This window comes from Danio rerio, chromosome 1, assembly GCF_049306965.1.
Source record: "Danio rerio strain Tuebingen ecotype United States chromosome 1, GRCz12tu, whole genome shotgun sequence".
Taxonomy (NCBI): domain Eukaryota; kingdom Metazoa; phylum Chordata; class Actinopteri; order Cypriniformes; family Danionidae; genus Danio; species Danio rerio.
The window spans coordinates 196,335-220,000 of record NC_133176.1 but is presented as its reverse complement, the minus strand read 5'-3'; the positions used below and the strand labels follow the sequence as shown (position 1 = coordinate 220,000).

At 48.3% G+C, this 23,666-nt stretch overlaps 4 protein-coding genes across 7 annotated transcripts in view; 1 reads left to right on the top strand and 3 right to left on the bottom strand.

Annotated features, from left to right (window-relative positions):
* Positions 1–2,250, bottom strand: part of eed (embryonic ectoderm development) — a 6,661-nt gene extending 4,411 nt beyond the window's left edge. The window contains exons 1-2 of the mRNA NM_001017766.2: positions 1,983–2,250; positions 1–143 (exon numbers count right to left, since the gene is read on the bottom strand). The exon at positions 1–143 is cut by the window's left edge and continues 10 nt beyond it. Coding sequence (NP_001017766.2) covers positions 1–143; positions 1,983–2,096 — 257 coding nt within the window. The 5' untranslated portion in view covers positions 2,097–2,250. The remainder of the gene's footprint in view (positions 144–1,982) is intronic.
* Positions 2,251–5,746: 3,496 nt separating this feature from the next.
* nfkbiz (nuclear factor of kappa light polypeptide gene enhancer in B-cells inhibitor, zeta) lies at positions 5,747–11,021 on the bottom strand. 2 transcript variants are annotated; one of them, XM_073949267.1, is made up of 13 exons: positions 10,676–10,940; positions 10,006–10,103; positions 9,876–9,915; positions 9,700–9,782; positions 9,446–9,563; positions 9,259–9,403; positions 9,063–9,168; positions 8,782–8,928; positions 7,295–7,358; positions 7,062–7,219; positions 6,860–6,970; positions 6,618–6,785; positions 5,747–6,516 (listed from the first exon to the last, which is right to left on the bottom strand). In XM_073949267.1, exons 1-13 carry the CDS (start codon positions 10,923–10,925, stop codon positions 6,472–6,474), a joined length of 1,533 nt encoding a protein of 510 aa, XP_073805368.1. In that variant the 5' UTR covers positions 10,926–10,940; the 3' UTR covers positions 5,747–6,471. The 2 variants fall into 2 exon arrangements, with proteins under 2 accessions (XP_073805368.1, XP_021331586.1); XM_021475911.3 differs by having other exon boundaries at positions 9,259–9,563; positions 10,676–11,021.
* A 2,193-nt stretch (positions 11,022–13,214) lies between these two features.
* On the bottom strand, positions 13,215–17,625 carry cep97 (centrosomal protein 97). Of its 3 annotated transcripts, none has more exons than XR_012389342.1 (11): positions 17,552–17,625; positions 17,065–17,213; positions 16,633–16,791; positions 16,451–16,552; positions 16,254–16,367; positions 15,919–16,082; positions 15,396–15,554; positions 15,131–15,296; positions 14,449–14,887; positions 14,161–14,236; positions 13,215–13,912 (listed from the first exon to the last, which is right to left on the bottom strand). XR_012389342.1 is itself a non-coding variant. In XM_009305058.4 (11 exons), the coding sequence occupies exons 1-11, from the start codon at positions 17,607–17,609 to the stop codon at positions 13,625–13,627; spliced, it is 1,851 nt and encodes a 616-aa protein (XP_009303333.3). In that variant the 5' UTR covers positions 17,610–17,625; the 3' UTR covers positions 13,215–13,624. The 3 variants fall into 3 exon arrangements, 2 of the variants coding, with proteins under 2 accessions (XP_009303333.3, NP_938185.2); XM_009305058.4 differs by having other exon boundaries at positions 15,154–15,296; NM_198371.2 differs by having other exon boundaries at positions 15,184–15,296; positions 17,552–17,619.
* Positions 17,626–17,707: 82 nt separating this feature from the next.
* On the top strand, positions 17,708–22,944 carry rpl24 (ribosomal protein L24). Its single transcript, NM_173235.3, has 6 exons — positions 17,708–17,835; positions 17,961–18,036; positions 19,395–19,505; positions 19,892–20,028; positions 22,631–22,694; positions 22,826–22,944. The coding sequence occupies exons 1-6, from the start codon at positions 17,831–17,833 to the stop codon at positions 22,904–22,906; spliced, it is 474 nt and encodes a 157-aa protein (NP_775342.2). The 5' UTR covers positions 17,708–17,830; the 3' UTR covers positions 22,907–22,944.
* The last annotated feature ends 722 nt before the right edge of the window (positions 22,945–23,666 follow it).

Genomic DNA, 23,666 nt, shown 5'->3' with positions numbered 1-23,666 from the left:
TTCACACACTTGAAGGAGTATTTGCACTTCTTGGACTTCCACTTCCCCTTCCCCCAGCTCTTCCTGCCCGGAGCGCTCGCTGTGTTGGTGGGAGTGTCGGGACGCTCGGGGTGTGTGCCGCTCTCCACGCTGACCGCATCATCCTGCACACACACACACACACACACACACAATTTAATGAGAAAACTTAGTAATAAACACACACACACACACACACACACACACACACACACACGCGCACACGCACACACACAGTGACAGTGAGGTGCAGTTGGGTGTTTTCTCATGACGTCACTGTTGATGACTCAGCTGGAAGCAGGAAGTGGTTCTTCTACACAGGAAGCTGTCAGATCATCAGAATGTTTCTGTTTTCTGGAGGTTCTCCAGCCTCGGCGCCTGGACAGCAGCTCTGTAGAGACGTGTGGCCAGAGGAGAAATGGTGGAGCCAGACTGAGCCTGGGTTCTCTCCTTCACTTTGGTCAATTGGTGAAGTGTGCTGCTCCACTGGCCTGCTGGGTTCGGGTCTTGTGTGTCTGTGCAGGGATGGATCTGCTCTCCAGTGTTTCAGCAGTGAAGATTAAAGCACACTGGACTGGACTGGTTCTGTGTTCAGCTGCTGACACACACTCTACCCTGTAAACACACTGCAGGGATCAAGCTGAGCTGAACGGTGTTTAACTCGGCGAGATGCTGAGTGCAGGCAGCTGATGGAGACGTGCGGCAGAGTTCACTCATGAAGCAGAGAGAGCTGGAGGATCAGCCCGAGAAGCGGAGGCGGCCGCGTCTGTACGCTTCAGCTGTTAGTTCCTGATGTGTGGAGGATCTCTGCATGGGGGACGCTACACTCCCTATATTCACCCTGTTTCTGGAGCACACTATAGTCAAGTGTGTGCAGGGCCGGAGCAAGCTGAACTGCCGCTCTAGGCAGAGGACGATCACGCCGCCCTCAACCCCAATATGGGAAAACAAAAGTGACCGGTTATGAAAATGAAGTGAGGTGTTGTGGACCTCTGTTCTGAGGACGCGGGTGGTAAGGGGGGTGTTGCGGACGCCGCCCTCTCTATACTGCCGCCCTAGGTGGCCTCTATGGACGCACCGGCCCTGAGTGTATGATGTGCACAGCTCTCTCTCTCTCTCTCTGTGTGTGTGTGTGTGTGTGTGTGTGTGTGTGTTGATGAGAGCTGCAGGATGCGGCAGTAAACTGAGGAACTGTAGTGAACACTGAACCCTTACTGTAAACTCCACCACCACTGTGATTACAGAAAGCTGAAGCCTGCTGGAGAACTGGACTGCTGGAGAACTGGACTGCTGGAGAACTGGACTGCTGGAGAACTGGACTGCTGTTACTCCAGTTGTGTTGACCCACATCATCATCATCATCATCATCATCATTTCTACAGTTTACTCCACTGGTCCTCTCCGCTGTGTCCTGCTCAGCTTCACTTCCTGCCCTCCATCTCACACGTCCCCACAACCACACCAAAACAACCTAGACTCACACACACATTCTCTCTGTGTAGTTTACCATGATGTGTGTGTGTGTGTGAGTGTGTGTGTGCAGTGCTGCTCTTCAACACTCTGCAGTTCATTAGCCCAGGGGTGTCCAACTGGGTCAGGTTCAGCTCCAGCTTTCCTCAACACACCTGCACAGATGTTTCCAGAAGGCCAGTGAGAGCTCAGGTGTGTGTGTGTGTGTGTGTGTGTGTGTGTGTGTCAGACTCTGCAGGACAGCGGCCCTCTACAGCTTACACCCCTGATTTAGAGGATCACACAAACTTTGTCCCCCTCACCGGAAACAGCTGATTAAGAATGAAAACCTTTTACACACACACACACACACACACACACACACACACACACACACACACACACACACACACTGCAGTTCTTCTTCTGTGGTGTCTGAAACCCTGAAGCTGGACACAGACAAAGACAAACTTCTCTTCACACACACACACACACTCGGCGGGAAACGCGCTCACATTGTCGTCTCCAGACAGGTCGGGGTTGCTGTTCTCGTCGCTGCTCAGTTTCTGCTTTTTGTTCGGCATCTCGTTTCCCGCCTCGCCGTGAGGTTCAGACATCTTCCTCCTCATCTTCATCCAGCGGTGCCACACTGTCGGAAAGCAGAACATCCGCGCCACACTGTCGCAAAACAGCACGACAGCTGCAGTAAAGCGGATCGGCAGCAGAGGGAGACACGCGGCGGTGTCCAAAAGCGCTCACTAGGTCCCTAATCCCTATAGTGCGGACTGCACGATAGACAGCAGTTTCAGAATGATGTGTAGTCAGATGGGTTTGACGTGATGACCTATAGAGGGCAGACTAATGATCCTGTCTGAGGCAGTGGCGGTTCTAGTTCAAATGGCCGCCTGGGCGGAACCAGCCCTGACTACATCATTATTAATAATCAATAAACAACCTGCTCATCTTCATCATCATCATCATCATCACTGCATTATTATACAGTAATTAATTATTCCACTGCAGCGACTCTGAGCTGAAGGAGAATGAGGGAATGAAACAGGCCGAATTATTTGATCTGTTCATCCTGATGCTTCACACACACACACACACACACACACACACACACACACAACACACACACACACACACACACACACACAGAGCAATGCTGGGAACCCGACTCGGACGGGAAGTGGAGGGCCTGCAGGAGGAAGTGGGAGTTTCCAGAGTAAAAGCAGAGAAACTGAATATTAATAAGAGAAATTCCCTGACCGACAATAACTGCAGTAAAGTGAAGCACAGCAGCAGAACATAGAGAATATCTGCAGTTTAATACAGTACAGGTGCAACACACTGCAGTAACACAGTTCAGCTACAGCACAGCAGAGCTCAACAGCAGTGTGAGTTGCAGTGAACACAGGTAAACACAGGTAAACACAGGTAAACATAGATAAACACAGGTAAACACAGGCAAACATAGATAAACACAGGTAAACAAAGGTAAACATAGATAAACACAGGTAAACACAGATAAACAAAGGTAAACACAGATAAACACAGGTAAACACAGGTAAACACAGATAAACACAGGTAAGCACAAATAAACACAGGTAAACACAGATAAACACAGGTAAACACAGATAAACACAGGTAAACACAGGTAAACACAGATAAACACAGGTAAGCACAAATAAACACAGGTAAACACAGATAAACACAGATAAACACAGGTAAACGCAGATAAACACAGGTAAACACAGATAAACACAGGTAAACGCAGGTAAACGCAGATAAACACAGGTAAACACAGATAAACACAGGTAAACACAGATAAACACAGGTAAACACAGATAAACACAGGTAAACACAGGTAAACACAGATAAACACAGATAAACACAGGTAAACACAGGTAAACACAGATAAACACAGGTAAACGCAGATAAACACAGGTAAACACAGGTAAACACAGGTAAACACAGATAAACACAGGTAAACGCAGATAAACACAGGTAAACACAGATAAACACAGATAAACACAGGTAAACACAGATAAACACAGGTAAACACAGGTAAACACAGATAAACACAGGTAAACACAGATAAACACAGGTAAACGCAGATAAACACAGGTAAACGCAGATAAACACAGGTAAACGCAGATAAACACAGGTAAACGCAGATAAACACAGGTAAACGCAGATAAACACAGGTAAACACAGATAAACACAGGTAAACGCAGATAAACACAGGTAAACACAGGTAAACACAGATAAACCCAGATAAACACAGGTAAACACAGATAAACACAGGTAAACGCAGATAAACACAGGTAAACACAGATAAACACAGGTAAACACAGGTAAACACAGATAAACACAGGTAAACACAGATAAACAGGTAAACACAGGTAAACTGAGGTAAACACAGGTAAACTGAGGTAAACACAGGTAAACTGAGGTAAACACAGGTATCTATCGCTGTGTTGTAGAGGTATTTCTGTAGTTACGCTGCTGAACAGCACTTGGCAGTCTGAGGTAGAGCTTCAGCAACCCAACTGAAGAGCTGACACCTCGTGTGGAAACCCTCGTCACCGAGCAGGAGCAGGAGCAGGAGCAGAAGCAAGAGCAGGATCAGGATCAGGAGCAGGATCAGGATCAGGAGCAAGAGCAGGAGCAAGAGCAGGAGCAGGATCAGGAGCAGGATCAGGATCAGGAGCAGGAGCAGGAGCAGGAGCAGGAGCAGGAGCAGGAGCAGAATCAGGATCAGGAGCAGGAGCAGGAGCAGGAGCAGGAGCAGAAGCAGGATCAGGAGCAGGAGCAGGAGCAGGAGCAGGAGCAGAAGCAGGAGCAGAAGCAGGAGCAGAAGCAGGAGCAGGAGCAGTCGCTGTACTGCAGTGGTGTTGCAGGAATACTGCAATATGCCTAAATAACGCCCTTATTTCCTGAACAATAAACTACAGCTAGCAAAATTCATGAGGATCAGATCCGGCCCACACCAGACACTTACAACCGGCCCACACAGCGCATGGGATGATGGCTCTACAGCGGTCCACTCCTGTTTGCCAGATCTGGGCCACAGTTAAGCCAAAACAAAACCACACATCAGCCAGAACTCAACCAAATAACCCAGAACTGACCCTATTCTGGGCCACAGTTTGCTTTTATTCTGGCCAACATCTTACACTTGCTGCTATGGCAACAAAAACTAAAGTACAAAACTCCCAGCATGCATTGCAGCATGACTACATGCTATAGCGCTCTGCTGCTGCAGTGTTCATCATCTGCTGGTGATGTTCATGTTGTTAATGGTCTGTGTTGTTGAGGATCATACGCTGGTTATTGATGTCTCTGTGAGCATAAGCTGAGCGGAGAACTGTTTGAGCTTATAACTCTTCATGATGGTGTGGCATGTACAGGATGATATAACGCCGCTGCTGCTGATGATGATGATGGAGTAAACACTGCTGCACATCAGTGAAGTGGGTTATTTCCTCACAGGTGGTGTCTCACTGCAGTTTATTGTGTTTTGTTTTGCTTGTCTTGTTTGCTGTAATCAATAAACTCTTCAAGCAAAGATCTTCAGTTACGAAAATAACCCAAATATACATTATATCAGGGATCCGGGCCCTGAGCCCAACTACAGCTAACTCTTTTCTGCATGGAGACTTTAGTCTATGTGGCCCACACATGTTTTAGGATAACTGGGCCACATCTTCTCTGGGCCAGTACAGGCTGACGGCTGCAATAGCCAGTTTAAATGACCAGCCCACATTTGTCCTCCATCATTTGGGCCACATCAGGCCCACACTCAGATTACATTCTGCCTTAAGTGCCAAATCTTTGCCTTAAATGGCCCAAATATGAATTTGAATCTTTGCTCCCCTTTCCATTGTACAGGTGGGCCACTTCAGGCTCACAGTCATGATGTCTGGGCTGAAGGAAGAGCACCGGTGCCGCACAACTGCCTACAGCGGCCCACACTCACATGCTGTCTGCACTTCCAGAAGAGAACTACAGCTGCAGTGATGCCTTCATAAGGGTTCTGTTCCCTTTGAGTGTGTGAAGTGCTGCTGTAACGACACATGCTGTGTGTGTGTGTGTGTGTGTGTGTGTGTGTGTGTGTTATTTCTGGGATCTACGCAGGTTTTTCTTCTTTATAGGTGTGTCTGTTTCCTGTTGCAGATCAGTTTCTGCTTCAGTCTGTGTGTGTGTGGAAACTCAAATTCTTCTCAGAACACACACACACACACACACACACACACACACACACACACACAAACCCAAACCAAAAAACTTTATTAAAGATGGAGTTTCATACAGATTTACAGAATATGAGGGGAGAAACCCGAAACCAATACAGAGAAATAATGGAGCTCAATCAGCTCAACCCTTCACCACACACACACACACACACACACTTATATCATCATCTACACGTGTATATAATGATCATCATCATCATCTACACAGCAGTGGTCCTCCTCAATTCAGAGCAGAGGTTCTGATTGGACACTCATCAGAGCGCTGGTCAGCATGTCGAGCTCAGCAGCTCAGTCATCATCAGGTGAAAGTCCCAGAGCAACAGGTGGAGACACGCCCGGAGCGCTCCAGCGGGACCATCCGGTTCAACAGGTTTACACTCACTGATACACATCTCAGAAGATTAACCACACACACACACACACACACACACACACACACACACACACACACACACACACACACACACACACACACACACACACACACACACAGATAATCATCATTACAGTATGAGTATAGTTTTCAGGCCTTTACACACAGGAGCAGCACACGGATCTGCTGCTGGACTGGGTCAGAGTCGGGACTCTCCTCAGTCCGGCAGAGTGTGTGTGTGTGCTGCTCATCTTCCGGTTCCTCTTCTACACAGTAGAGAACTTTAATCTGTTTCATGGAAACAACCGACATCTGCAGAGCAAATGAGTAGAGCGACGGCTGCCTGACTGACAGCGGGTGTGGAGGAGCTCAGGGGCGCAGCGGGGCCGATTTACCCTTCAGGACACGCCGCACCTGCACACACACACACACACCCACACACACACACACACACACACAGGAGTGTCAGCTGATGGTGTGCTGTGATTGGTCAATGCAGTGGTTGTGGTTCTGACCTGGTCTCCCAGCGGGCCCTCGTTCACCAGTTGTGCGGGCTGCTCGTTCTCCAGGTTGCGGGCGCTGGGGTCGGCTCCTCTCCGCAGCAGCAGCCGCACCGCCTCCAGCTGCGCATCCCGACCCTGCAGCGCGCTCGCCATGTGGAGCGCCGTGTTCCCGCTGAACGCCTGACGGACACAAGATCACCATCAGCACAGCACCACAGCAGCACATGAGGACAGCTCACTAACACGCCACTGACCCGAGTGTTGATGACGCTGCAGCAGTCCGGCTGATCCAGGAACAGGCGCAGCAGCTCCACATTCACCTGCTCAGCTGCCATATGCAGAGCCGTGCGGCCGCTCTTACAGTCCTGAGAACAGCAGAGAGAGAGAGAGCGCCATACAGGACACTGAACTGCAGAGAGTGTGTGTGAGTGTGTGTGAGTGTGTGTGTGTGCTCACCTGTGTGCCCAGCGCTGCCCCCATCTGCAGCAGTGTGGCGATACACTCCGCCAGCTTCTTCCTCTTCTGCAGCAGCGTCACATCCTGTGTCACATGACCACTCAGTTCCTGCAGCACTGCATTATGGGCCAGCACTGCAGTGTGCAGCGGAGTCAGTCCTGCAGCACACAGAGGGTTACACAGACTCACACACACACACACACACACACACACACTCTACTGTAGAAACTGACCCTCATAGTTGACCATCTCCAGGCTGAGGCTCCGGCCGCTCTGCTGCACACACCGCTGGATGGCCTGAGGAGACACACACACACACACACACACACGTTTGTTTTTGTGAAAAGTGGGGACATTAAAGTTAATTTGTTGTATCCTGTTCAAGTCGTGTACTGTTCTGCCCTCACCTCATATTTCACCTGCTTTCTGTAATATCTGAGTCATACACACGTCATTATACAGATTTGTGTCCTGATATGTCACAAAAACACGTACACACACGCACACACACACAGAATACCCACTTGCACCACACGCTTTTACTACACACCTCACTTACGCAAACACACCTTAATCACACAACACACCTACGCAGCCCCCCCAGAGCAGCAGATGAGCAGGGTGTGTTCCAGCGTGTCTGGATCTGCTCATAAAGCAGCCTGTGTGTGTGTGTGTGTTACTGTGTGTTACTGTGTGTGTGTGTGTGTTTTCGGGGATTTTCTGAGTGCGTTGCGTGACTGTGTTTGAGGAAATTCAGATGAGCTATGAGGAAGTCAGCGTCGGACTGTTAAAAACACACACACACACACACACACACACACACACACACACACACACGAGTGAATGATTGACAGCTGATGAATGATAACTACAGAAGGAAAAGCAGAGAGCCAACCGGAATGCGGAGATCTGCATACTCTGAACACCAGAGACAGAGACAGACACACACACACACACACACACACACAAACTGCATTAGTCAAGGTTCCATTCACCAACGTCCGCATGTTTATGCAAATGAGCTGGGTTACTCGTTAGCGCACAATGATCTTATGTGAGTGTATGTGTGTGAGTGTGTGTGTGTGTGTGTGTGTGTGTGAGTGTGTGTGAGTGTGTGTGTATAAAGCAGAGTGTATTTCAGATGCCCATACAGGCCTTCAGCTTCTGGACTATTGGACACAGCTGAGCAAACACAGACCTGATGATGTCATGAACTAGCCTCTCTCTCTCTCACACACACACACACACACACACACACACACACAATATGTAAAACACACAGTAAATGAGCTAATATTGGTCTCTGAATGTGTCTTTATAGGGGCACGGTGGCTCAGTGGTGTCGCACTGTGGTCTCTGGTTTGAGTCTCGGCTGGGTCAGTTGGTGTTTCTGTGTGGAGTTTGCATGTTCTCCCCGTGTTGGTGTGGGTTTCCTCCGGGTGCTCCGGTTTCCCCCACAGTCCAAACACATGCGCTATACGGGAACTGATCAACTACACTGGCCGTAGTGTATGAGTGTGTGTGTGTGTATGGGTGTTTCCCAGTACTGGATTGAGGTTAGAAGGGCATCCGCTGTGTAAAACATATCCTGGAATAGTTGGCGGTTCATTCCGCTGTGGCGACCTCTGATGAATAAAGGGACTAAGGCAATGAATGTATCTTTGTGTGTGTGTGTGTGTATGTGTGTGTGAGTGTGTGTGTGAGTGTGTGTGTGTGGTACCTGCAGTGTGGCGCTGTGGCCCTTCTCAGCACACACGTGCAGCGGCGAGCGGCCCCAGCGGTCGAATGTGTTCGGGTCGGCTCCGAGACTCAGCAGATCCTGAGCGATGAGGTGCTGATCGGCGGCCACACACACCTGCAGCGCACTCTGAGGAGACACCAGTGTGTGTGTGAGAGAGTGTGTGAGGGAGAACATGTCTGTCTGTGTGTGTGAGAGACAGTGTGTATGTGTGTGTGTGTGTGTGTGTGTGCAGCTCGCAGCGCTGGTATTATGGGATGTACCTGCTGGTTGTGCTCCTTCAGGTCCAGGACCCCCAGCTCCGCCATTCTGCTGGCGAGGACGAAGGCGAGCGCTCTGCGGCCCTGCGCCACGGCGATGTGGAGGAACCTGACCATAACCAATCAATAATCAATATCTCAGATTACACCTGCTCGTCTGTGTGTGTGTGTGTGTGTGTGTGTGTGTGTGTGTACTGACGTGTCTCCGTCCTCATCTCGGCTCATCAGCTCCGCAGGGCTCAACGCAGACAGTTTCTCATCCTCCTGCTGGATCTGCCATTGGAAGAAGGAAACTGGCGGCGCGGCGGGGAGTGTGTTCTGCACAGCGGGGAGTGTGTTCTGCACAGCGGGGAGTGTGTTCTGCACAGCGGGGAGTGTGTTCTGCATGTAAAGCGGTGGCGCGTCTGCACACACACTCTCCATCACTGAGCCCACGGAGAGAGGCGGAGCCAGAAAAACCCCGAGATCCTCCAGCAGATCACAGTCACTGGACACACACTCCATCTGTCCACACACACACACACACACACACACACACACACACACACACACACACACACCGTGTTATTGTTATCTGAGCGGTTTAATCATTACTCAGTGTGTGCAGACTGAAGCAGACTCAGTAATTCAGTAACTGTACCGGTGTGTATCCGTCAGTGGCTCGCGCGCGCTTCACAGCAGAGAAACACACACTCTCTGCTGTCCTCTTCCTGCTCTGCAGCACTGCAAACACACACACAGACACACACAGACAACACCTCAGTCATTTAGGACAAACTACTTCCTGGACTGCTAACAGGCGGTCGGCTCTGTTACCTGCGCACTCGTCATCGACGGCGAACTGCTGCTGCTGCACCTGAGAGCAGTGATCAGTCAGTGTGTGTCATAAACATGTCATAAACACATCTGTGTGTGCAGGTGTGTATCTGTGTGTGCAGGTGTGTACCTGTGTGTGTAGGTGTTTTCTGCGCATGATCAGTTCCTTCACCGTGTTCTTGACGCGCACACCCTGATAGCGGCTCCTGCGTGTGCCCTCCGCCTCCACTGCGCACAAACACACACACACACACACCTGATACTGAGCAGCCAATAATACACCACCACACCTGCTGTACCTGGTCAAACTACACATCACACACACACTACAGGCAGTCTAACATGTTTGGCTCTCACTATCGACCATTTCAGCATGGTGACGTCATCAGCGCATGCGCGTTTCCTGCTTGTTTTCTGTACTTCAGTCAGCAATAAGAGGAAACTCAGTCATAACTTGATGTTAAAGCAGCTCTCGTCATAACATTATTGATCAACATGTGGCTCTTTTTAGATTCTCGGAAGCTCTAGAAATTACAGATGTCAAATCAGAGCTACACTGGGACTGTTGTTGTGTTTTACATTCCTCAAAATGGTAAATAAACAGTTTTATCTGACGGTTTCTGGCGGGTTTCGGGACATTCCCCGTCCGCCGGCCACAACACAACAGTTTTACTGGACCAACACAAAGCCCTGTAACCCTGCAGCTATTCTCGGGGTTTTCCCGTGTGTCTGCTGTGTTATTCAGGAGCAGCAGCTTCAGTAGACAGTAATGAACGCTAATAATGTCAATATTGCCTTACCGCTGGCGTCGCTCCAGCTGTGCTCGGAGTCGGAGCTGGGCTCTCCCGGGGACAGCAGCGGCTCTGTGGGGGAACTGCAGCCGGGGAAGCCCCACAGCTGCACCGGACTTATCAGATCCGCGTCCCGGTCCAGCAGACCCGAAAACCCGTCAGAAACTCGGTCGATGATCATCTTCTGCTGCTGCTGCTGCTGCTGCTCTGAATGACGAACTGGAGCTCCGCTGGGGGTTTTAAACGTACGTGACGTCATGAGCTAGAGAGACGCCCCAGACACACGTCATTACGTCCAGGTGTTTACACGATACAGAATAATTCACGAGGCGACTTCTGCTCTCAGACCAGGGGCCTGTTTCAGAAAGGAGGTTAAGTAAGAGAAACTCTGGGTTTTCCGTTTCAAAATGGCAGGTTTGTTAAACTGGAGACAGCAGGGTAAGTCAACCTGTTTCTGAAGGAGAGGTCACTTTAACTCAGAGTCAGTTACTGTGGAAACTTATTCTGTGAACCTAACCTGGCCAGGAGCAGGTTTTATTCTCTAAACTTAGAGTTTCTGTCGGTCTCTTCTCTTTTTTAAAGATAAAGCGGTATTTCTCGCCTTAGTCTTGCGTTTCCACACACCTATATTGATGCTCATTTTGTATATGCGCATAAAACGATTTATGGAAACGTTATGATGCACATAACTTTGAAAAATACACATAAAAACATACACATAAATGAGTAGGATAAACATTTATTCGCTAGAAAAGATGCGCATAAACTTCGATGGAAACACTTTTACTGAACAAATTACAGTATGTGCATTAAAAAGGTTTGTTATTTGATAATGAAAATGTGTGTGAATGGCTGAGCACACTGTAACACATCTGAAATGTTGTTTTGCTCATTCATTCTAAAAATCCTGAACTGTTTCAGTATTAATGGTATTATATTGTTAATGACCTCCAGAGCGTCTGGAGCGTGTCAGGAGCGTCTGTCCTCCGCGTCTCATGGCTTCAAGCGCCCCCTCGTGTTCATTGTGTTCTGAGGCGCAAGTGTGTTTATTAAAAGTAAGATTGAGGCTGCCGCAGCTTCTAGTAAATTCTGCTTTACTGTTGATATTTGGTGCTCGTTTAATCAGGAAGTGACGGTTTTGTTCTTTGACTCGTTGGATGGAAACTCTGCTTTATTCGCACAAATCTTTAAGCGATATTCCAGTTTTGCGCATAAATTGAATTAATATTATTGGACGGAAACACAGCTATTGCCATTACAGTCACACAAAGAACAAAGTCACGTACGAGAATGGCTTGTCATTTTTTAATGAATAAAGCTTAAATTGACTGACCTTCAGCAGGGACAAGTAGCTTAGATTAATTAGCATTAGTTCTGCACATTCTAAATGTCATATCAGCCTCTATCACTGCATCAATAAGAAGGCAGACACACAAGTGCACTGTTAAATCTATTAAACTGATCAACATGTATAAAAGTGGGAACGTGTGTGATGATTTTATAAACGTCACACATTACATTACTTATCTTATTCAACTTAAATATTTAAATACTTGAAATGTAAAAATGTGCATTAACTCAAGCTGCTGTTTCCCCATGCTGTCTCTGTTTGACTGATGCAGTGGTGTTGCTTTTCAAAATATTCGCTCATATTTGCTATAACTATGCATGAGCACATCAAGTTCAGCTGGAGAAAGAAATGCTGATCTCTTTTCTTAAGATCTTGCCATGGTCACTCGTAATATCTGCGCTCCATTGATAATGCCTGGTTATAGTCACGGTGCGCGCGCTCTACTCAAAGTTGATTGACCCAACTCAGATCCGCTATGAACCTCCTTACTGAAACAGGGCCCTGAGCAGAACCTGCTGAGGGTTTATTAAAGGTCCACAGAGGAGCCAGATAACCCACAGGGCAGGAGAAAACAATCAACATTATACACACAAACACACGAACACACACACACACACACACACACACACACGCACACACACACACACTGCAGGAACACGGAGAGCGCCATCTAGCGGCATTCGGAGTATCAACATCAGCTCAGTGTTTATAACATATACTGTGTATTTCTGCACACTGAATAATCCACATGAGGGAACAATAATGTGTTAGACCAGTGGTTCTCAAATTGTTTTCATTAAGTTCCACCTCAGAAAAAAATAGTCTCTCCAAGTACCACCAAAATGAGCAGTATTGAAATACAGTAGTGTAGTAGGCCCAGTAAAGCAGCTACAACTCTGCACAGTTAAAAAAATGTGGCAAAATACCTCAGAAATATAGGCTGTATGTCATGTATGGCATACTATATACATCATTTTTGATAAATTTGGAAATATATGTAGCATGTACATGCCATATTGCATCCCTCCACGTACCACTAGAAGGAAGCCCGCGTACCACTAGTGGTATACGTACCACAGTTTGAGAACCACTGTGTTAGACCAATCTTCCTGATGGAAATAAACACACACACACACACACACACACACACACACACACACACACACACACACACACACACACACACACACACAGCGGTGAAGGAAATTAAAACTTTATTTACAAAAATGATTTGTAAAACATCTGACATACAAAACACTCAACTGAAGACTGCTGCAGCACATGCCGAGCGCGCTCACACACACACACACACACACACACACACACACACACACTGAAGCCTGCTAAACTCTCTGCGGGGTTGAACTGCAGCAGATGACCAACACATTGACATTACTCCACGGCGGCGTCTTCATCTACAGCTGCAGGCTGTGAAGGAGAGATGTGCACCAGTAAGTGCACTCAGACAGCATCAGCACTTCTTAGGGAGCCTCCGTCAGCAGCACTGAAGAGAACTGGCAGAAAACTGATGTTTAATCATACACGACTGCTGACGAGGGCAGAGACCTTCAACATCCCATAATGCCTCGGTGCGGTCAGGTCAGAGGTCAGAGGTCGTGTGCGGCGCGCTCCTCCTCGTCCTGCTGCTGGACGGAGCTCAGGTACTGCTCCAGCAGACTGCAGTTCTGCGCGTCTCCAGAGGCGGCGCTGCTGTTCACACACGGAGAACCGCACTCCGGCACCGAGAGATCAGCGTGTGTGTGTGTGTCAGTGCTACTGTCTGCAGGAGTGTGTGCTGCGCTGTCGGCAGGAGTGTGTGTCTTGTTGAGCGCAGGAGTGTGTGTTGTGTTAAGCCGCTGGTCCACAGACGCCTGCCACTGCAACAACACCTGCAGCTGGAGAAGCAGATGTTCAGCGTGTGTGTGTGTTTATGTGAGTGTGTGTGTGTGTGTGTGTGTTTATGTGTGTGTGTGTGTGTGTGTGTGAGTGTGTGTGTGTGTGTGTGTGTGTCTGTGTGTGTTTATGTGTGTGTGTGTGTGTGTGTGAGTGTGTGTGTGTGTGTGTGTGTCTGTGTGTGTTTATGTGTGTGTGAGTGTGTGTGTGTGTGTGTCTGTGTGTGTTTATGTGTGTGTTTTTCACTGACCTGTTTCCACAGAACCTTCACTGCTTCTTCTTGAACACGTCTCTGCAGTCGCTCTTCTTCTTGCTGCCGGCGGACCCTGAAACAAAGCAGTCACACACACACACACTCTTCAGTTCACGCTGTGCTTGATCTCAACTAGAGTCATCTTCAATTCTCGGAGCAGAGATGAGCCGACCTCTGACCTCTAGCGCTCTTCATTCCACTTTACCTCACAAGTACACACACACACACACACACACACACACACACACACACACACACACACACACACACACACAAACAGTTCACCTGTCCAGCTGTGTGCTCAGGTGTATGATGTGGTCCTGCATCCTCCGCATGCGTATCTCTGCACGCACCGCTCTGGCCTGCGGGTGGCGCTGGCGAGTCCACTGGCCCCTCCACCAGCTCTGGATCCTCACGGCGGCGTCCTGCGGCTCACACTGCTGATGCTCTGAGGACACGCCCCCACACACTGGCTCCTCCCCTGGGGCACGGTGCTGAGTGGATGTGGGAGGAGCCAGAGAGTCCTCAAACTCCTCCTCTCCGCTGTCAGGAGCTGAAGCCGGAGGAGCGGCAGATTCAGACGCCAGCGGCCCCGGGGCCTCCAGATCCTGCAGGAGCAGCCCGTCTGCAGCCACAGCGGGGGGAGGAGCGGAGGGGGGAGGAGCGGCCAAGGGTGGAGACACAGAGTCCATCCACGCGTTCACCCGAACTGCAGGCTCCACATCTGCACCACACACACACACACACACACACACACACACACACACACACACACACACACACACACACACACACAAACATCAGCAGAACACACACACACACACACACACACACACAAACATCAGCAGAACACACACACACACACACACACACACACACACACACACAAACATCAGCAGAACACACACACACACACACACACGCACTCATCTGTACTGTGCTTTACCACTGGGAATAGGAAACACACCAGCACAGAAACCCGCATCTTACACACAGCAGCCTGAGCGATTACATCATCACCTTCATCCTCCTCATCTTCATCAGGTGTGCTCTGGTGGAGCTGCTGCACGTCCAGGTGTGTGGGGCGAGAGGGAGTCTGGTGATGTGTATGCTGCAGCTGATTCTGATGATGCCTGCACACACACACACACACACACACACACACACACACACACACACACAGTGAGCGGTGCTGCTATGAGCGGTGCCGGTGCTGCTGGTCTGGACTCTACCGTTGTTTGTTGAGGATCTTCTCCAGTTTGGCGTCCTCTGCTGGGGGCTGCCGGGCGGCGGCGGGACACGTGCGGGACAGATACTGCAGCAGCTGAGTGTGCTCGCCCGGACGAAACACTCGCCCTCTGCCCTGACTGTACAGCCACTCCGCCTTCAGCCTGCACACACACACACACACACACACACACACGCACACACACATGCGCGCACACACACGCACGCGCGCACACACACGCGCGCGCACACACACGCACGCACACACATACACACACGCAAGCACGCACACACGCGCGCACACACATGCACGCACACACACACACACACACAAACACACACACACACACGCGCACACGCACACACATGCACGCACACACACACACACACACGCGCACACGCACACACACACGCACACACATGCACACACATGCACGCACACGCACAGATCAGAAACTGCAGCACGTCATCACAGCATGAACACTGAATAATGAGCACTCTTCCTCCTCCTCCTCGAGCTCCACTCACCCTTCCTTCTGTGTGACGGCGACTCCATCTAGCAGCTCCAGGCCGAGGCACCAGCTGAGCACATATGGCCGATAATCACACACAGCGGAGGACACACACGACACACACGGGTTACTGAGGAGGGAGAGCTGCTGCAGACCCCGCACCGGAGCCAGATAGCAGACCTGCACACACACACACACACACACACACACACATCAGGACAGATCTGCATCCTCAGCTGTGCAGCGAGGTCAGGTCAGACATCTGCCTACACTCACATGCAGAACCGCACAGGAGGAGGCAGTGTGAGCCTGAATGTGTGTGTGTGTTTGTGTGTGTGTGTGTGTGTGTACCTCAGTCAGGTCCCGGATCTCGTTCTCCGCCAGCGACAGCACTCTCAGGTGTGCCGGCAGGTGAGCAGGAGCCGAGCGCAGTGTGGTGATGATGTTTCCGTGCAGGAGCAGCGTCTGCAGTGTGTGTGAGCAGGATATTACTGTACACTCATCATCATCCTCATCATCATCATCATTCAGAGCGGCGGCGGACTCACCTGCAGCGCCGAGAGCCTGGACACGTCTCCGATCTGCGAGATATTATTATCAGACAGGTCGAGGTGCTGCAGGGAGACGCAGTGGTGTAGCTGCTCCATCACCTGCACAAACAGCAGAGCAGGAGTGTGTGTGTGTGTGTGACCGTATGCTCAGGTGAACTCCGCTGCAGACACACACTCACCTTGATGTTGTTCCCGGCCAGGTTGAGGCGCTCCAGCTGCTGCAGCTCCTTCAGGCCCTCGATGCAGCCGATGCTGTTATTCTGCAGGTCCAGGACCCGCAGCTGCGTGAGTCTGCAGACGTTCATCATGCGCACCAGACGGTTACAGGCCACCGACAGCTGAACACACACACACACACGTACATCACTGCGAGCACAGCTGAACACACACACTGTTTTCAAAATCACATCACCCCCTGTACCCTTACTCACTACAGTAGTGCACTTAGAGGAGTGAGTGAAGTGAGTGTGTGGTGGAGCACTACTGAGTGCACTAAGAGTGTGTCGTGTTTGCTGAATCCTCACATTCTATCTTCATCTTCTCCATCAGACGCTGCTATAGTTCATCAAACACACACACACACACACACACACACACACACACACACACACCTGCTGCAGGTCGGGGTTGTGCTCCAGGTGCTCCAGCTTCATCAGCTGGTTCTGATCCAGGATCAGGGTGTGTGTGTGTGAATCCGGGCGGAACAGCTGAGGCTCCAGCCGCTGCAGACCCCGAGCCGACAGGTCTAAAACCCCCGGACCTGAAAGAGAACAGCGCAGAATAAACACGGCTGTGGAGTATTGATCACTACAGCGATCAGGAAGATCATCGATCACACATCAGTAACACACACACACACACACCAAGCCAATAAACGCTTTCCCGCAGGTGTGTGGAGAGCAGCGGATCAGTGATCAGTGAATGACGGAGTTTACACACACAAACACACAAACACACACACACGGCGGAACCCCACACGCCCCGTTAAACTCGGTAATCCGCACACATCGCCGGTCTGCAGAAAAACACTGCGGTTTAAAGTCTCCGCTTAGTCAAACTCGTGGATTATTGCAATATTATTGGCTGATATTGCCGTACCTCTGTGATTCGGCATCTGCAGCACCGGATCCGCCATCCCCGCTCCGGTCGCCGCCATACTTCCCGCTTGTGTCACCGCCAGGCAACCGAGCGCAGATTTCATTGGATGATTTAATCTGAAAATATTTATATTTTTGGATATTTTTACAGAATAGTAGGGTTCATTCCTATGTCAAATATATGTTTACTTCAAAAAAATATTTTACTTTAACGAAACGGGCTCCTTTATAAACCGCTTACCCACAATTCCTCTTCCTCTTCCCCGTCTGAACCGCCGCCATGAAGTGAGTGTATTCTGTGTTCATCCCCAAACATCTGCAATATAACCTCACAGATGCGCCGATTAAAGTGTTTATGAGTTATTAATGTTCGCGGCGTGTCTGTAATGACGCTCATTTGTGCTCTGCAGGGTCGAGCTGTGCAGTTTTAGCGGATACAAAATCTATCCCGGTCACGGCCGGCGATACGCCAGGATTGACGGAAAGGTAAAGCCGAGTTACTCCGACACCAGCAGCTCACTAATATCATCCTCATTATTATTATTAATATTGTCATTATTATTATGTGAATATTCGTATTCATCAGGGTAGTTCGATACTGTTGGCTAACTACAGTTAGCGATGGGTTAGTAATGGCGAGCCCCGCTGCTAATGCTAACACAGACACTGGGTTACTCTGGCTAATTTAGCGTCATTATGAGTTCAGCATGATGGGTTACTTTACTGTTCTAGAGTTATATTAGGGTTCGGGTTTGCTGAAGACTGTTGCCGATCAGCTGTGTGTGTACACACACACACACACACACACACACAAATGTATGTCTACATATCTGTGTGTGTGTAAGAGAATTAGTGGTACGCGTTGTTATTAATATAAGAGCATCTCCTCCTCTTCCTCCTCCTGCTGCTGATGGTGAAGTGCTGAATCCCGCATGCTCTGGCTGATGTGTTCAGGAACTCCTCCAGTGTTTTGGCTGAGCGCTGTAGATTGTGTGTTAGGGCTGATCGATTATGGGAAAAATCATAATCATGATTATTTTGGTCATAATTATAATCACGACTATTCAAAACGATTTTCAGTTCAAAATTATTCGCACTTCTGTTAATTTATTATATATAAATATTTACCAAATTATGTTTAACGGAGGAATTTTGACAGGATTTTCTATAATATTTCTCCTGGAAAGGCTTATTTGTTTTATTTTGGCTAGGATAAAATCAGGTTTGAATATTTTTAAACCTTTTTTAAAAGCTCAATATTATTATCCCCCTTAGGCAATATATATATATATATTTGATTGTCCTCCTGTTATACAATGAGTTGCCTGTTTACCCGAGTGAAGCCTTTGAATGTCACTTTAAGCTGAATACTAGTGTCCTGAAAAATGTCAAGTAAAATAATTATGTGTCTGTCAAAGAGAAAAGAAACGCTGTCACTTTAAGATCAGTGCGGCTCTGATATGGTTTCTCTCACATGTTTTGATTATTACACAAATGAGGGTTAATATGAATAATCACTAAACACTGCGCTCTGACACAAATGTGCATGTGTTTGACCATTAAAGCGCTCTCGTTAAGATGACGTTAGATGTGCGTGTGTGCTCTCCTGTCCGAGGCTACACAAACACACCCACACACACACACACACACTACCTGTCCGAGGCTAAGCGCTGTGCACACACACAACAGCACATGCTCTTTCGCGATTTTAATAGCTGAGCTGTACGTGTCTGCAGAGGGCCGTTTAGCATGGAGCGCTTCAGCACAGGTCACTGGGGTCCATGTGTGATTATTGATTATTGATTATGTTGCTGTGTTCTGATGGAGATGCTCTTCTACTGCAGGTTTTCCAGTTCCTCAATGCCAAATGTGAGTCTGCGTTTCTGTCCAAGAGGAACCCGAGGCAGATCAACTGGACCGTTCTGTACCGCCGCAAGCACAAGAAGGGCCAGTCTGTGAGTTCATTAACATTATTCACCGGGCACATGTGCACGGGGGGTGTATAGTCTCAGACAGAGTGCATTATGGGTAGTGTAGTCCAGGAGTGGAGAAGAGTGTGTTTCCTCCTGTGTACATTTACATTACATCATAGATTTATGGAGATATACTGCAGCTGAGGAGAACATGAAGCCAGCATAGCAGATATCAGCATGATCAACCGCTGCTGTTCTCGTCTCCACTGAATCATGCAGAGAGTGTTTTACTGCGAGTGAAGGGCGACGTGTACTCCTGTGAGGAGGCTGAGGGCTGCAGACGTCATGTGCTGGAGATATGGAGCAGACCCCACTGCTCTAATGAAGTACACTGACCTGTGTGTGTGTGTGTGTGTTGTGCTCTTCAGGAGGAGGTGTCGAAGAAGCGCACACGTCGTGCAGTAAAGTTCCAGCGGGCGATCACCGGCGCTTCTCTGGCCGAGATTCTGGCCAAGAGGAACCAGAAGCCTGAAGTGCGTAAAGCCCAGCGCGAGCAGGCCATCAGGTGAGACACACACACACACACACACACACACACACACTCTCTCTTCATTCAGTGGTCATGCTTGATGCTAGTTGTAGTGGTGCTCCTGTCACCATGGAAATCTCCAAACTAAGGCTGTGCAATTAATCGAAAATCTGATTTTGATTTTGGCTTGTAACGATTATGAAAAGCCGTGAATCGAGATAAACGATTATTCCATCACGTACCGCACCCTTTCCAGTTGTACAAGTGTGAAAACTCTTTGCCTCTGCAAAGCTCAGTTCCATGTGAAAATGACTGAAAGATGTGCTGTACTGTAACTTGTGCAGCACGGGATGCGCATCATTCACATTTTTAAAAGCGCAAAAGGGTACGTGCTATTGTGTGTGCGCTGTGCTTAACCTCAGATAGCTAGCGTGTGTGTGTTTGCGTACGTGCCGCGCTTAGCCTCGGACAGCAGAGCACACACATCTAATGCGATCTTAATGCGAGCGCTTTAATGGTGAAACACATGCACACTTGTGTCAGAGCGCGGTGTTTAGTGATTATTCATATTAACCCTCATCTGTGTAATAAACTAACAAGTTGAGAATCAAAAGACACGAGAAAGAGAAACCGTATCAGAGCCGCACTATTCTTAAAGTGACCGCGCAATATTCCTGCTGCTGCCGACTGTTTTTATTAATAATCAATAATAAAATAAAAAATACAGTGGAGATGCTTAAAGCGCGGTTTACACACAACAGATTTAAGAACTCATTTCTAATAACTGATTTGTTTTATCTTTGCTCTGATGACAGCACATTATAGGCTATTTTACTAGATGTTTTTTAAGATACTCGTATTCAGCTTAAAGTGACATTCAAAGGCTTAATTAGGGTAAATAGACCAGTCATTGTGTAACAGTATTTTCTTCTGCAGACCATTAAACAAATATATTGCTTAAAGGGGCTAATAATATCAAGCTATTAAAATAGGTTTCAAAATATTCAAACCTGCTTTTATTGTAGCTGAAACAAAACAAATAAGCCTTTCTCCAGAAGAAAAAATATTATAGAAAATACTGTTAAAAACCCCCTCTGTTAAACATAATTTGGTAAATATTTATATATAAAAATAAATTCACAGGAGGATGAATAATTTTGACTTCAACTGATAATCGTTTTGAATAGTCGTGATTATAATTATGACCAAAATAATCGGGATTATGATTTTTCCCATAAACGAGCAGCCCAACTCCAAACACGCGTTTACACGGGTTACTGATCTGCAGGACTGCAGAATCCTCAGTCATCATGTCCATTATCTGTGAAGAGCTGCGTGAGCTCGTTCTGCTTTTATGCCTCGTTTTACGGTACGGTTCGGGTTGGTACGGGTCACCTTTATCAGGCTTACATTTCCATTACCAAGGGTCTCCTTTTGGTGGGTGTGGTGAATGACAGGAAGTTTCAGTCGCATCATTCTCGCTCGAGGAAATGTCTGCAGTAAAGCTGTACGGGTCGCTCACATATCATATGAGCAGCATTTCTCACCACACAGACGCTTCACACACACACACACACACACACACACACACACACACACACACACACACACACACACACGTGTATAAATGTTCATTACAAACTTTTCTGTAGACAGGAGTTGGTTATATCTGCAGATCAATGACAGTGCAAAATAGCCTACTGTAACGTCTGTAATTATACAAAATAAATAAATTAATGAACATATGAACACATACAGACCCTTACAGTCTCCGATATGTTACCAACTACAGATAAACTACACACAGCAGACATTTCATCCTTATTTAGGTTCAAAACAACACAAAATACAGCCCACAGTCAGAGCAAACCTCTCGTGTGTGTACGTGTGTGTACGTGTGTGTGCGCGTGCGCGTGCGTGCGCGTGTGCGTGCGTGCGTGTGCGTGCGTGCGTGCGTGTGCGTGCGTGCGTGTGTGTGTGTGTGTGTGTGTGTGTGTGTGTGCAGCCTCTGTTAGAGTCACTCCATCATTGTGTTCATATTAGTCCAGAAGGTGAAGATGAAAAATAAAGCAAGGCAGTGTGTTCACGTTTGCTGGAGGAATAATGTGCTGCTTTTTCCCGTTTTCTTTGTTTTTTTGCGATTCGCTCTTGCGTTTGTCAGTGTCTGACAGGATCGGGTTTCAAAAGCACGTCAGTTATCAAGCGCACGTTATCCTCATCAGCTCAAGAAGTTCGTTATTTCAGATATAGACGCGCGGCGAGCACAAGCAAGAAAACGTGTGTATTTTAAACATGGCGGGCTTTTTGTTTTCATTCTGGCTTGTTGCGCAAGCGAATGAAGAGTCTCTGTAAACCAATAGCGTTCAGCTGCGTGTTTAGCGCCGCCTTTTGGTACCCTTTCTCGTGTTTAGTACTCTTTTGAAAGGGTGCAGAAGAAGTAGTACGGTACGGTAAGCCTTTTGACAGGAAAAAGTTTCTTTGAAACGGCCATAAACGCGTACCAAACCGAACCGTACCACTCAGTGAAAATGGGCCAATAGATAGATGTGTGTGTGTGTGTGTGTGTGTGTGTGTGTGTGTGTGTGTGCGCGCACTAATCACTTGCTACAGCTAACGCTGCTGTGCATCTGATCTTTAGGGCTGCAAAGGAGGCGAAGAAAGCCAAGCAGGCCACCAAGAAGCAGACGACCCAGAGCAGCAAGGTAAAGAGCTGCAGATTACTGTGTGTGTGTGTCTGTCTCTCTCTCTCTCTCTCTCTCTCTCTCTCTCTCTCTCTCTCTCTGTCTTCAGTGCAGGTGTTGTGTGTCTTCATTGGTTGTGTTTGTGTTTTCAGGCTCCTGCTAAATCAGCTCAGAAACAGAAGATTGCCAAGCCCATGAAGGTCAGCGCTCCTCGCGTCGGTGGCAAACGCTAAACTCTGATGTGCTAATAAAGATTCACTGCTAACCTTCAGTGTGTGCGTGTTTGTGTGTGTGTTTAGCCGGATCAGTAATGCTGTGTGTTTATCAGAACACTGTTCCCTGTCCGCTTCAGTGGTCAGGGCCTGTGTGCGGCTGCAGCTGTGGATGTGGCTTACTCCGCTGATTGTTGTTGTTGTTGTTGTTGTTGTTGTTTGGAAGTGTTCGACTCTAACTGTAAACAGAGCGGCTGTTCTGAACCTGCTGCTGAGTTGATCAGGGTTTGGGCTCGCAGACATCTTAAGTCTATTTGCAGTAAATGTTCTGATGTGTGTTCAATCCAGCGGCGTCTGCTCGTGTCAGGGTACAGTTGCTCTTTTACTGGAGTGCAGCTTTGTCTGTGTCTGCTGCAGGAGACTCTCTCTCTCTCTCTGTGTTTTTATCCCATAATTATGAAAATAATCAGTCATTTAATACGTTTAAAGTGTCCAGTACGCTCTATGTGCTTTACTCAATGCTGAATGCGGTGCTCAGAGCTGTACAGACACTAGAGATGGTCAAGAGGGAACTAACCTGCATTGTTCAGACGGCGCCTCAATAGATCTGGGGCCTGTTTCAGTAAGGAGGTTCAACAAACTCAGTTTAAACTTGAGCTCTGTGATGGGTCAATCAAGTCTGAGTAGACTGAATCAGAGTTAAGCGCGCACACCGCAGCTATCGAGAGGCATTACTGACGGAGCGCAGATATGAAGAGTCACCATGGCAACATCTGAATGA

Excerpts from the sequence above, each read along its gene's own strand:
- nfkbiz (XM_021475911.3), bottom strand. The coding sequence starts at position 10,925 with ATGACGTCACGTACGTTTAAAACCCCCAGCGGAGCTCCAGTTCGTCAT. Across the intron at positions 9,916-10,005 it reads GAAAACACCTACACACACAG|GTGCAGCAGCAGCAGTTCGC; the intron begins GTACACACCTGC and ends CACTGCTCTCAG. Across the intron at positions 9,783-9,875 it reads CGTCGATGACGAGTGCGCAG|TGCTGCAGAGCAGGAAGAGG; the intron begins GTAACAGAGCCG and ends GTGTGTTTGCAG.
- cep97 (XM_009305058.4), bottom strand. The coding sequence starts at position 17,609 with ATGGCGGCGACCGGAGCGGGGATGGCGGATCCGGTGCTGCAGATGCCG. Across the intron at positions 15,555-15,918 it reads GCCGTCACACAGAAGGAAGG|GCTGAAGGCGGAGTGGCTGT; the intron begins GTGAGTGGAGCT and ends GTGTGTGTGCAG. Across the intron at positions 15,297-15,395 it reads AAGATCCTCAACAAACAACG|GCATCATCAGAATCAGCTGC; the intron begins GTAGAGTCCAGA and ends GTGTGTGTGCAG.
- rpl24 (NM_173235.3), top strand. Across the intron at positions 19,506-19,891 it reads AGCACAAGAAGGGCCAGTCT|GAGGAGGTGTCGAAGAAGCG; the intron begins GTGAGTTCATTA and ends TGTGCTCTTCAG. Across the intron at positions 22,695-22,825 it reads AGACGACCCAGAGCAGCAAG|GCTCCTGCTAAATCAGCTCA; the intron begins GTAAAGAGCTGC and ends TTGTGTTTTCAG.